The sequence below is a fragment of the Ornithodoros turicata genome, chromosome 2, assembly GCF_037126465.1.
Source record: "Ornithodoros turicata isolate Travis chromosome 2, ASM3712646v1, whole genome shotgun sequence".
Taxonomy (NCBI): Eukaryota; Metazoa; Arthropoda; class Arachnida; order Ixodida; family Argasidae; genus Ornithodoros; species Ornithodoros turicata.
In genome coordinates this window covers 137,510,739-137,524,885 of record NC_088202.1, presented here as the reverse complement: position 1 = coordinate 137,524,885, position 14,147 = coordinate 137,510,739, and the positions used below count along the sequence as shown (strand labels likewise).

General features: G+C 43.8%; 2 protein-coding genes across 2 annotated transcripts; both read right to left on the bottom strand.

Moving 5' to 3' along the window:
• Positions 1–568: 568 nt before the first annotated feature.
• On the bottom strand, positions 569–4,608 carry LOC135384138 (sentrin-specific protease 1-like). The gene is made up of 2 exons (XM_064613357.1): positions 4,536–4,608; positions 569–2,943 (listed from the first exon to the last, which is right to left on the bottom strand). The coding sequence occupies exon 2, from the start codon at positions 2,898–2,900 to the stop codon at positions 1,941–1,943; it is 960 nt and encodes a 319-aa protein (XP_064469427.1). The 5' UTR covers positions 2,901–2,943; positions 4,536–4,608; the 3' UTR covers positions 569–1,940.
• Positions 4,609–5,252: 644 nt separating this feature from the next.
• On the bottom strand, positions 5,253–10,054 carry LOC135384137 (AP-3 complex subunit sigma-2-like). The gene is made up of 6 exons (XM_064613356.1): positions 9,863–10,054; positions 8,659–8,750; positions 8,403–8,514; positions 7,572–7,643; positions 6,361–6,468; positions 5,253–5,624 (listed from the first exon to the last, which is right to left on the bottom strand). The coding sequence occupies exons 1-6, from the start codon at positions 9,929–9,931 to the stop codon at positions 5,520–5,522; spliced, it is 558 nt and encodes a 185-aa protein (XP_064469426.1). The 5' UTR covers positions 9,932–10,054; the 3' UTR covers positions 5,253–5,519.
• Between the last annotated feature and the right edge of the window lie 4,093 nt (positions 10,055–14,147).

Here is a 14,147-nt window from a genome sequence, read left to right as displayed (position 1 = left end):
TATTGTGCACTTGAAGTTTACAGTAATGCAACTAAAAAGGTACCTGAAAGTTCTTCCACAAGTTGGCACCAGGATCAGATATGTGACCTCTTAAAACACAACACCTGCACGTGCTATATAAGCACATGCGTCAACTTTCAGAACTGTACAAAGAAGATAGCTTCTCCTGTTAAGGTGTGTTGACAGCATACAGGGTGTCCCAGAAAACGTGTCATTGAATTATAATTAAAAAAAACTACACCACCTAGAGTCATGCGGTCAATGGCATTTGTTCTTACTGGGTTTTTGCCTATGGTTCGGTGCTCCGAAAAGCATGATATTCGACTATTTTTTCCCGATGGGATAGCTCGTGAATATCACTGTGAATTATCATGAATTTGAGTTAATTCGGCACGCTCTTCATATTGGTGGGGTAAAAAGTGACCTTTACTTGGCAAATTTCCAAGTTCAGTTTGCAAATATTTACATAATTAAGCTTGGAGTACATGACATTCACATTAGGAGGTGGCAAAAACCTAATAAGAACAAAATGCTGTTGACCTCACGATTCTAGGTGGCACAGTTTTTTTATTATAATTCAATGACACGTTTTCTGGAACACCCTGTAGAAGGATTCTTGATTCGCCCAAACAACTGCTCCAAACTGCTTCAAGTGAAGTCACTGCACAGTGCAATGTGACACTGCTGAAACGTTTCAGACAAGAGCACACCGAAGCTTTCGCTTCTTGTACAGTTAAACAGTACCGGAGCACATTATGTGTCTTAACATTTCTAGTGTTGGCACTTTCTCACACTGAGGTAGTGACATTGAAGGCTTGTTTTCTTCTTTAAGTACACACGAAACAACATGAACACAGTGCTTCTAAAACCTTGCCTCTTTGGTTTTAATTGTTCTGGTACATAAACTTTTCGTTACCACGGGATTTGAACATGCTGGAAGGAAGGTCTACAATAGCTAGCTGGATAGTTATCTGATGTTGCTGAACAAGACAATATTGCCTTTGATTAATCCTTTACCATCAACATCTCAACAGAATAATGATGAAGTCATTATGAAACACAAGTCTGAACACACTGGATTTTTCTGTGTGACACAATCATATCAAGTTCACTGATAGTGATAATTTGTGGGGTTACGTTGTGAGACAACCATGATCATGATTTTCCATGAAGTTCACTGTGACTGATCTAAAAACTCTGCGGAAAAATATATCACAGTAACACATCCAACAAGCAGTTTTCCAATGGTACCTTTGCGGATAAATGCGCTGAAAACACTACGGGCGAGACTTAAAAATCTAAAGGTAATTTTTAAACGTAAAGGAATAAAAACATTAAATATAAAGGTACAAACATATCAAAACTACAAACTTATCAGATAGCACACTGCTTGCTGTCCCACAGTACAAAACAAAATTTTTTTTAGTCTGTACTGGCACTTGAAGAGGCAAGTAAAAGCAGATGTGAGCGATAAACTAAAAAAAAAAGAGATAAAATTAAGAAAATTTACAATGTATTAAATGAATGATAGTGTAATGGCACAGAGAGTAACCGACAATAAGGCTAGAATGAGCCGAAATGAGCAGAAGGTGCACTTGCACTCGTGACAACGGAAAAGTTGGCATAAATTTCAGGAACGCAGAAAACAAAAAACAGCACATGAGTAATTCTACGCATCAGATTCTACCAAAAAAAGATCACAGGCAAGTCAGCAAGTCCTTTTGCTGTGGCTGAAATCACCCTGTCGCAGTAACCTGTAATGTCTTCACATAGGATGTCGCGGAAAATTTTGTGGCACGTCCCCTTAAGCCCCATTCCCCCCTGCTCTCTTGTCTGGTGAAACAAAACAATGCTTCCCGTCTCGTTGCTTGAGAGGTGCTCCCGTTGAACGCGAACGCGGAACACGCCTTCGTCAACCCGGCGCTTCATCAACGACAAGTTCAGAGCAGGCGCCCCTGCAGAATCTCGTAGGCAATGCGGTAGCGCAACTTGGGCAGGTCCCTGCTCGAGAATTCGAACGGGATTCCCCTCACTAGGCACTCCGCGTAGAGGCACACAAAGGCACCGCAGTCGTACGTGTTGGTCTGCATGGGGACGTTGCGCACAAAGTTGTGGTCCCACGTGTCAGGTACGAGTTTCCGGCCGGTCTTGTGCCGATGTTCGCGCCGCAGGTAGTCCATCAGCATCCTGCAGCAGTCCTCGTTCCTGCGCCCCATCGAGTCGTAAAAGTCTATCTGCTTCGCCTCGACGTTGAGCACCGCCAGGGACCAGTGGTCCAGGTCGTGGACGGGCACCAGGACGAGCCGGTACGAGAACAGGTCCACGTTCTCGGTCCACTTCTGGATCGCCTTGTAGCCCCGGCTGCGGAGGACGCTGAAGAAGTGCGTGGTGAGCGCGTGGACGCTGCCCGCGCCGCCCTTCTCCTGCGCCATCTCCGCCACGAGCTGCATGTACACGTCGATCACGACATCGTTCAGCCAGTTGCGCCTCAGCACGGTCTGGACGTCCTCGACGGTGACGTTGTAGCCCGCCTTCCTGCTCAGCGAGCGGCCCGCCTTTTCGTTGAGCAGCACGTACTTGACTCGCTTCCTCATCGAACCGAACTCGTCGTCCTCCTCGGCGTCTCCGTTTTCGCTGGGCGAGGCCGGCCTCTTTGTGGTACCATTGCGGTACCGGAAGTCGGGACAGGTGTCCTCCAGCCGTTGCAGAGCGACGCAGCAGTCCTTCATCAGCGGAAGGAGATCCGCCATCGTCCTTCCCGTGTTCGCTTCCGCCAGGATGGATGGTAGAGCTCTGACAAAAGCACCGCGACCGTCTAGGCAGGCCTCAAAGTTCCGAGAGTCGGCCCGACAGCGGCATCGAGACTTGGCGCTCAAGATGGGGACGAAGTCTTGGAACATTCGGGCAATCGACGGGGATGGGGGGGGATCACGCACGTCGGTCCTGAAAAAATGTACCGTACTTATTCGACTTGTGGGATATTATCACGTAAATGCTCTCAACAATGACCCAGTCAATTTTTGAGAGTGTGTTATCAGCACTTTCAGGCACAATATCAAAGACATGATACCCCCCCACCCCCTTTCCTGAGCATCGACAAGCGGTGTACTTTCCGTTTTTTTTCCCCTGGCCATTAAGCCACCAGTCGATATCGTACTTCTAAAGTAACTTCACATCGAATAAATACGGTACAATGGTAATCTTCCTTTCTCTTGCTTAAATTGCTCATGAAGCATGCATCGAAGCCGTTACGGGGCTTTGATGTACTGTAAAAGTGCTTTAGTTGTTTAGCACAGTCCTTGTAAGGCGTGAATTTGCCAGGCAGGATGTTGAGGGACTTTAATTTCACAACGCATGTTCCGAGCTGTTGTACCATGAAGCTCACCCGGGAGAAAATGTTGGCTTTGCCAAAAGATACCAAGAATTGTGTGCGTTTCCACGACACTCTTGTATAGTCTCAAACCCTTCCTTGGTGCTCTTGCCATTGGCAATCAATTGTATATTGTCGAGTTGAGATTGAGGGTAAAACGGCGAAATGATGTTCGAATGAGTATGGAATCCATGTGTAGTAGTGTAAATCTTGCTAAAGTGTCCTCATTTTTTGCTTATTTTTTAACAGAACTACAGTGAATTGCATGCAGTGAGTCTGTTGGAATCGGAATTTTTTCATAGTATCCTGTCACTGTTAATATCTTGCAGGACTAACGTGAGACAACTTGCCACTGGGGGATGCTTTTTGCTGCAACATTAGCACCCCATACAAAGTATCATGATTCTTTTGTGATCCAGAATTTCTGCCAGAAATGTGTGAAAATATGCCACAGGAGCCATTTCACAACACCAAAGGCACACCTCAGCCTGCTATGATGTATCATATCAGGACACTAAAAGCCCAAAGAGTGCAAATGAATGGTCATGTTGTACTACATGGGAATAAATATGCTGGACTATCTACACGAGTGTCATGTTACAAATGAGCAGAAACCTTCGGCAATGACAACCGACGTGCTACAATAAACCGACTATCACAGCGCAAAAAGGAGAACAAACAACCTCTGACTAGACATGAACTATCAACAATGCTTAGAAATGCCCGTCCTACTGGTTTATACGACGTTACCCTGACCCTGAAAGCCCAGGGAGTTCTCGAACGCGAGTTAGCCGCATCTAGACAAAAATGGTGAAAAAAGTTTGTTAATGGTTTATTTCTTCCAATAAGTGATTCTTTCGTAAGCCACCTGCGAGCGGTTCCACTTCCAAATATTGTTCGCACGGGCACCAACAACGGGGTTATTTCACGGAACTGTGTATTCATTAGCAGTAAAATGCAAGAGTATGCATTGTTGATTCCGATAATAGGCCTTCCACAGCAAACGAACTTTCACGATCAAGCTGAAGAAAAATGTGCTCCCAAAAAATCTGTAACGGTCATTTATCACTGTGCACCCCCCGGGAAACGCACCTTTCACTCAAATGGTTTCCACTGTAACAAGCAAATGTGCGCACATAACCTGAAGAATGTGAGCAAAACATACCTTGGGTTGTGATTTTCTGATTTCTCTAACAATTCCACGAATTAAATATAGTGCGCTGCTGTTAAAGCCGGCCATCTTCCCATTTTACGTCACTACCGTGGTGGTGAACATGAACAAGAGAAAAAAGCCAAGAAAAGCAATCACGTGCTAGAAACGAAAAGCTGAAGTTGTAGTGGTTGTAGCTTTGTAGCTGGAGCTGGCTAGAGAGCTGGCTAGGCTAGAGTCGCTATAGTCACGTGATCTGAAACAACGGCCATCCGCATCTCCGCATCTGCACTCGCGGCACCTGGCAATGAAAACGTTAGGGAAACCCTTCGACATGTCCTACTTGAATCTAGAATGCGACAAACTTAGAACACCTGAGGCACCAGACGAAGATGACGAAGGCGACGACGTCACCAAACTGATTTGAGAATTAGGACAATCAAACCGAAACCGAAACAACGGCCAAGGCGATTCCAACCAATGGCACGTCGCCGCCAGTCAAATGGGAACAGCTAAAAAGTGTAAAACGGACAGAGAAGCTGGGCAGGCTATCCTGCTTACATGATTTTTTTTTTTTTCTGGTGATTTTTTTGGCTGCACTGTATCAAAAGGGAGTTTAGGTTAGTTTCACTCCAGAACCAAGATTATGACATAAAATTACTTTCTTTCTTTTAACCCCCATTTAACTCTAAGCTTATCCCATATTTTATGTTGTTGCTCTGACGAAACAACTCATTTTAATTCAATGTTTTATTTGAATTCCTCGATATACACAACCCTTGGTAAGCTACACAGCTTTGCCCATGCCTTGTTTCACCTTCTGCACAGACCAATCAAGATATATACATCCCTGTAAGAACAATGATGATGATTGCTCCACAATGAAGATTATGATGCGGATGATCCAGTCGTGTTAAGTATATATAGTCTTATCGCAATATTTGTGGACGTAGAACAATTTGTGGACAAGGAGAGTTCTTCAGCCCCATTCTGACAACATCAGAAGGAGAAAGTTTCAGCTGGTGGAGGCAGACTTGGCAGTTTTATATCTTTGATGTTCTTCAGAGCTGACACTGCTCGTGCTGGTGCAGCAGAAAGTCCAGCCTGGGAGAAAAAATACGATTAACAAATTCACATTATTACAAATTAAAAAATACATTGAGACACTCGTCAAATGTCAGAGACATTACAGATCGAAATGCCTGTACCATAAAAGTGGCTACTTTTTGCAGTCTTAAAGGGGCACTAAATGGGTATACGAGGAGTACTTTTATTTGATGTACTGCGCTACGTTGCCTGTTCAGTGGCCCCTTAATTAATTAATTCTAATTAATTCGTAAATCTGCATCGAGGGACATTGGGAAATATGTAGTTCGCAAGACTTCAATTTCACAGTGCACGTTCACTGTGGTTGTACCATGGGGTGCTTCTGGGTCAGACTGTCTGATTTGCAGGGACACCGGAAATTCTGCGCTTTATTAATTTTTTTTTTGTTTTTACCAAAATTTACGAAATTTTATTTTGCAAATGAAACGGTTTCATGGACCTTTTAGAACCATAATAGGGAGTTTTAGGAAACCATGAACAAGAAGAAGAAGAACAGCCTCTGTTCGAAATATTGGCGGCTCCTGTCCTGAGGCAACTCCCTTCATGAACCACCTCCGATTCCTTTCACATAATGCTATCAGCAAATCAGTTATCAGTGTAGCAACAGCTGTTTGGCTGATAGTGATATGGAAAAGGAATCAGAGGGTGCTCACAGCTTCCTAACACTCCCTAATGATTCCCTACCCTACCCTACCCTAATTCCCTACTCTACCCTAATGATTCCTGTACTTACCTCCTGCTTTTCAATTTTATTCTGGTCCTCTATTCTGCCAATAATTTCCGTCATGTTCGTCTCCAGCACCATCCCTCCCATCACCAGCTCGTTAAGAATGTAGTGAACCTGCACGGGTAACATGTCGTCATCATCGCTGGTACTGTTTAGTGGATCAAACGCTATTGCCTTGCATACGCAGGGATGCCTTGCATGGGCTACCAGTTTTTTTTTTTTTTGAAAACATCTCATTTGATTTGTTCAAGATTAAACATAGTGGCAATGCGTGCCATGCATGGAAGTACAGTCAACCCTTGATTTATGAATTCCCTCGTTTTATGAACACTAGCACGAGGAACCAAACTTTTTACATGCATTTTTCCCTCGTTTTATGAACCTCGATATTCGAATAATGAATGGAATTTCTGGGAACCAACTAGGAGTTGCCCAGCGTTTTTGACCTCAATTTATGAACGGATCGTTCCGAGGCCAACGAAAACCTTCAAAGGGATTATTCGTGGTCTTATGAATGACGCCTGAACGGACAAAACGTTTTCGAGGTATTGCACCCTCGGTTCTTAACCCCTCGAAATCCGAACAACAAACGGGTTTTTGCAGAAGTGTTCCTGACCTCAATTGACGCGGCGGAAGGCATGGTCCAAAGCAAAATTAAACTACTTTAATATTGCATAATAAACAGAGTGTGAATGCGCTAACATCTGTGTTTTGTGAGACTGATACAGAAGGAGGCATGGTCCAAAGCAAAATTACACAATATATTGCATTATAAACACAATATCAACTCGGAAATACTGTTCCATTTGCTCGATAGTACTCACTTAACGGAATTTTCGATTTATGAATCCCTCGATTTATGAACGATTTTTCGGGGAACCGACGGTGTTCATAAATCGAGGGTTGACTGTAGTTCAAAGCGGGTGGTGACAACCGCACTAGATGTGAAATAATGTCAAATATTAGAATAATTTGTACGTGTTGTTCAATAGCGTTTTGTCAGTTATTACATTTTAGGTGCATGTGTCATGGGACTCGGTTGCAGACGACAACTTGGTGCCTCTTGCATTGAAAATACTTGCAGAAAAACATGTGTGCATGAGCACGGTGTAGTAAAACATGCTTTGGTCTGTCAGATGCAGAACGCGTAGTAGCTTATCATAGCGTATGCAAAACGATTGCGTGCAGTCCACTAGAGCTCTCTGGTACAGCCTTACCTTGTCTACGTGGAAGATGAGGTCTAACTCACATACATTCTCGAAGCACTTGTCTAGTGTTTCCACAAATACCTGCGTACAACCGACAAACATGAAAAACAAGGGGTACTGGAGCTCTTAGATTTGTCCAAGCACCCGAAGTTCATCCGACAGTCAAGTGATGTGACAGTATTGACATGTTACTGTGTGCCAACTACATGTACCATAAGTAGAGCCTGAAGGTTTGGGGTTTAACCCGATTCTTCCCCAAAATTTGCGTCCCAAATTGAAGGTTGCCCCTCTAGGGTGAAACCCAATTTTTTGACCCAGCAAATTGCCCTGACTGAGACGTCTGTCGGAACGAACACTAACCTGCTTGGCAGCAGATGCTGTTACGTTACAGTTTGTACCGAACCAGATTTCTCAGAGAATTTAGCACACTGAAAGTTTTCTACCCGAATCTGCATGAATTTAGAGCACATGTACGTTTACCTGATTTTTACTCCCCGAATTTACAAAAAAAAATATGTCACGGAAACTTCAGGCTCTAACCATAAGTAATCAGAGTACAAACACACGAAATTGCTTAGCATCACATGGACAGAGATGTGGTTTTGTATGTACGTAATTACTTGTTGGCAAACCTGAAGTTTTTGGTTTGTACAGCTTTAATGTGGTATGTGTTTGGTATGTTTTAACTGGTACAAACTACAACAAGGTTGCCTGCTATGCCTGCTTGCTCAGTTACTACTAAGTTCTTGGGCAATCTGAACGTGTGCCACCATGTACTACTGCATGTTCTACTCTTATATTTCACAATCTGAACGTTCTATGCATGCGCTAAGTACATGCCTGAATCAGGTCCAGGATTCCAAGTTCACTCTCGGACGAATCGACACAGAAGACAAAGTACAATGTTGCATAATGTCGGTAGATGATCTTGTAGTCTGATCCTCCTATGAGCCTGAAGATGAAAGAAGATTATTGTCTCCGACATTACTGTTGAAAGGTGAGACTTCAGCAAAATTTATTGATTAATTGAATGTCTGCTCTGAAAGCATCGATATAATTTATATTTTCACTAAATGTGTGTTATGTACAGACTCACGTTCCCCCTTCCAAGAAGTTGCACACATTGTCGTCCCTCTTTGAGACTAACTGGAATGTCTCTCTGATTATCTGCTGCTGGGAATCTTCTGGCTGTCGGTGAAGCAAGAGTTACATAAACGTGCAATTTTAGATAAAATACGCATGTGCATGTATATTTTAACAACAAACTCTGGCTGAAAAAGACAAACTGGAAACAAAAGTGGATTGCAGTTTGGTTCCAATGTGGGTTAAAGAAAACCGCTTCTGACCGTACAGAGGTTATAGTGGGCCAGAATATATCTACTCTGAGACATGGCTATGGTTAACATTGAGTATGTTAAAATGGAGTCACTCTGAGGCCAGACTTAGCTTTTTAGGCATAGTCAGCAACATGAACCACAAATTCTATTGTGCAAATATCATGGATGCTGTTGCATCCTTTTCAGCTGTGTGGTCTTATAGTGACTGTGTTCATAGGTATATCCGTTTCTGACATACAAAGCATGAAATTGTTAGTTTTATTTACAGAATCACATCACCTGGGACTCTGTTACTCTCCTGCACCATTGCCAAAAAATTGTTGGGAAAAAACACAGTTGTATTCTGACATGCACGACCAAGACACTTGTGAGGGAAGGTCCAGACCCGTCCAGTGTACTACATACATCGCCTGGGACCAATTGACTGCCGTCAGAACATCACCCCTGCCTAGATCTACCCCTGTGCATCACGTGCTGCGCGTATCGACGTCTGTGATGTATATATTACACGGGGATTTTTCCATTTGGATAGTTTCGTTCTTGAAGCCATGTCATTTGTTTGACAAACCACCTACAGGTTATTCCACCAGCACATGTTTCTCACGTCGTGTGTGAACGAAGTTAGTGCCGTCATGTCATCCATACATATTTTGGAACACCTCAAACATGCATATTTTGCGTTGGTGTCTTTGGGAGAAGAGGAATATGCTCAATAAAGTGATAATGCCTACATTTCCACACACTTTAACTCAAAAAGGAATGCATTTTAAATCGTCATCATCAACCAAGCACACAGGTTTCGTTAGTCGGGGGCAAATTTATGAAACCTCTGCCATACTAGATGCGGGGATAACAGTTATCATTCGTACAAAAGCCGCATTCTAAGCTTTTACACATGCAAGTATTGCAATAGGCCTAGGCAACAGCGCTACGTGTGATTCGTCGCTCAAGTATCACACTTACATAGAACTGGTAAAACTTGGTAAGCCTGGGTTTACCGTGATTATTAAACACTAAGATGGCTTTTATCATCGTTGACAACAATGACCATCGAGTCGATTTGGTTCCAAAGGAGATAGAAACGCAATGTAGGCGACACAATCTATTCGTCTGCTTCGGTCAGTAATTCTGGCGCTCAACACCAGACTGCGGGGTCATCGCTCGAAATCGCTCACTCAATGTTGTAAGCCTTGCGAATTGCTTTCGTGAAATGTGGACGTAGAATGAAAAAAGATTGCAGAATTTGTTTCAAATTATTCTATCCTCGAACTCATGTCAAGCAAACAATACTTTTCAAAGCCAGCAGGAATTAGAGTGCTCATTTGCACGGGATAATAAGGATAAAAAAGGGAGGTGAACGAAGCGGCAGCATTCCAAGCGCTGCTCGAGGCGAGGCAGCATAATTCATTCCAGGTTACGTGATGACACTGGGTTAAGTTTAGTTTAAACGTTGCCACGTCCTCCAAAATTCTCATATTGCCAGGACATCGGAGAACGTTGCCATTGGCGGCATCAAAGGCTGACGTCACATCGCACGCCTCTGAGCAGACGCGCCTTCGCTTCCTGACTGCCGTACGCGCGTATTGTGTGAAACACATCCAGAATGGCATCGTCGAAGCCGCCGTGCGCTGCATCTCTGGATGACTTGTGTCGCCAACTTCATGAAGTGTTCAAGGACGATAATGTGAATATTGAATATGTGCATGACTTGATGTTTTCATACAAGAGTAACCCAAAAGACTGGCAGAAGTACGCAAAGTTTGATCAGCACAGGTAAGTTGCGACCTCCAGCCTCGTTCCGTTGCATGAACCAGTTTCCCTTATCTGATAAGGATAATTATCACAGTTACGCTTTTGTGCTGCGTAAAATAATTTTATTCACTCTGAGAGCTTACTCCGCTTTCAAGTTCTGTGTCATTGCGACTGTTTTAAAACGTGTTCCTCAGGTGGGACAGTGAGGGTAGCGCACGCTGCCGTGACATCGGAAACATTGTCGTCTGCTTCATCGCTCCACCTCTTCCTGAAGGAAGGTGCCTCGGTTCACGGAATAACGAGGAAAAGGCCGGGAAACACACTTGATGAATGTAGGAGAAATACTATACTGAAACTCGTTGTCAATTGGTTTCTGACGCCCGTTTTTTTTTTTTTTTCCTACATATTTTTGGCGAAAGAGCCATATGTCTTAACTGCGTAAAGCGAAAGTGTAATTGGAGTTTGTTGCACTTTTCTGGCGTCCGAAGTGGGACGACCATCTCCAATCGTCTTCGCGCCCGTCGGCTGAGTGATAACAAACTTGCCAGTCGTGAACACACCGCGATATCTGCTTTTGTCTGGCTGGAGGGTTGAAGAGATAGCTTGGTGCAAGTGGGTTCGCCGCCGTGAGAAACATTCCTTAACATTCCTGCCGGTGTTTGCGTGATGTAAATCACGCTTGATCACGCCAATCACACCGCACCTGTAGTAGCAGAATAGGCATTGGGATTACTGGGAGTGCCTACTACACTTCGGTTGTTTCTTTTTGGTAATTTTTCTCTCATTTTTTTACCTTGCTTCCATCACCGCAAACGCCAAAATTAAACAGAAATGCACATCAAGAGTAAAGGTGTTAAAAACAATGGCCAGTGTCACAACTGTGGACATGCACCCCGTTTCATATGCAGTTTTTTTTTTTTTTTTTTTACGGTTAACCTATTACAGAAATCCATTCATATAGGGCCTGCAAAGGGAAATTCACTTTATCTATTAACTATAGTCGTTTTGAAACTAAGAACATCATCGTAGCATATAGACTCAAAGCGGTCATATCAAATTCATATCGTGTCATGTCATATCTTTTCTGGTATGGATGTTTATTACTCAAACGGTAGTAGAAGGTGCATCATTTATGTGTTATCAGTTAACAAAATGCGCTTTCTGGTTCTTTTGCTCTTAGGATGGCATCCTTTCCGGTATATAAAGGTTACGCAAAGGGCGGGTCCAAGGGAGGGGGGGGGGGGCGATCGCCCTTTCCCCCAAACGTCAGTTTATACATGGGATTTTCCTCTCTCCCCCACCACGCGTTCCGACAATGAAACCGTCCCCCCCAGTCCCAGGGGCTGGATCTGCCCCTGGGTTACGTACATGTGCTCTAATTAAGAATAGAAATCTCGCGTCATTTGCGCACTCGTGTTTGGTATTTTGAAGTGCGCACATGGCGAAGGCATTTTGTTATTGTTTGTTTTGTTGTTGTCTTGGCGCTCTTTCTTGAAACGCTGCAGGTGTGTAGCGAACCTATTTTTACGGCGTAGTGTTGTCTGCGCCCCATTGACAGGACAAAGTATGGGCGTACGTGTTTTAGTTCACAAGAAGGTGTTGGGGGGGGCAAAGGTTCCGAAATCATAGGCTTATCGCGCCTTTCTCCTTCCAAGTAGCTGACGTCACGTTGCTGATCTCTAATGTGATCTCGTTTTCGTATAGTGCTTCAGATTTGAAAACTCCCTATACTTGCGCGTACCATCCACGAAAGTGGTGAATACGGGAATTGTAAGGAAGCTTGAGGCACGCAATAAATCATTAAAATAAGCCTAAAAATAGGCAGGCCCGTTGCTGACATTGCACGCTATCTAGATTGCTCCCATCCTAATTTTATTTCGTGCAATAATTATCGTCTTTATGCTAATTTCGGTTTTACCGGTGCCTCTATGCGCAGAGCTCTCTCAGCTAATCCTCATTTACATGATAGGTATCTCTAAAACATTCCAACTGTCTCATTCGTGGCACTGTCTCTCAGAGTTGTCATGCTTGATACGCGTGGGACAGTGCTCTTGACATACCTGCATGGGCGTATACAGCTATGAGCTCATTTGTCGTGGTCTGCTCACGTTCAACATATCGTTTCTGATGCCAACACAACGATTACATTGGAGGGAATCTTGTTCTTGTTGTATTGCGCGTAAAACAGCCTTTCACATCGTGCACATTATGCCATCGATTTTGGACTTGCATCGGAAATATTTCATTGAACGAATCGGAGTCTCTAGAAATCATGTGGCGCCGTTTTTATCTCTAACTATTCTCGTTTTATTAGTGTATCCTATAGTCAAAACGTAAACTTTGTTTTTATAACCCGTCACTGGGGACGACTGCGATTATGTTAAAAATGTTATTATCTGCAAAAATGATGCAAGTGAAAATTTTGAGTTTGGAGAAACTGGAAATAAACGAAAACTCTCTGAACGGAAGTTATTGCTCACGTGTTCTTTTTCGCTGTGTACTCCTTGTGATAGGATTATTCTATTTATCGACTTCTAAAGACTTATCTTGAGCCAGTCAATTATTATTTGCCACTGACTTACGCTCGCCGCTTTGCGATAATGTTTTCAAATTAAAACGCCAGAGGTATTGTTCTTCTGCCTTTTATTTTCTGTTCCACCATTATGGAGTGGGAGAGAGCCTCCTGGGGGGTCCTGGCATCCACGATGAGGGACGCCTGAGCTTGGGGACCGAAGGACAGCTATTTGCTATGCACAGACCTCAATGTATATATGTACACAAGCACGCTGAAAACCTCTGAGAGTACCTAGTTCTCAACTTTTTGGCTCCCTGCATCCAGCAGCGTCGTGAGAAAACATTTTCGGAGGGATTTCACGGGAACCTTACATGCGGGGAGAGGATTTCACCCCTGTTTTCCCTCTCCCAGATGCACTACAAAAGGTACCCTTTTTTTTTTTTTTTTTTTTTTTGAGGGAGCTTAACCTCCAGGTCTCCTGCTCCTTCTGCATGCCAGTTATGAGGCTGAAGATGCTAACATGATCACAATCAATCAATATGTTCCAACTGCGATGCCAGGCCTCAATCCCCGTTGGTGGTCAGCGTGAGGCGTTCTACAGATGCGATGGAAACGCGGAGGTGTTTCTAGTGACGACTGACTGCTCACTCGCAGTCGTACGTCGTAATGGCCTCACCCAGTGCTTCCCAAACTGCGGGTCGCGACAGGATCACCGGCTTTCACTATCACTATCACCTGATCTATCACTATCGCTATCATTTGATCACCGGCGGGTCGTGAAGCGGATCGGGAACTTGAAAAAGGGAGAGCAAGAGTTACCGCTGACGCCGCCTCCCGAATTTCGAGTAGGGTTGGCAGGAAGATACACACTCTTGAGTACTAAAGCCACGACATTGCCATGACATACTTATTAGTAGGGCGTGGATTTTCATGCAAATGCATCTTTTTTTCTCTCTCTCTCGATATGGTTCCGTATCTGGA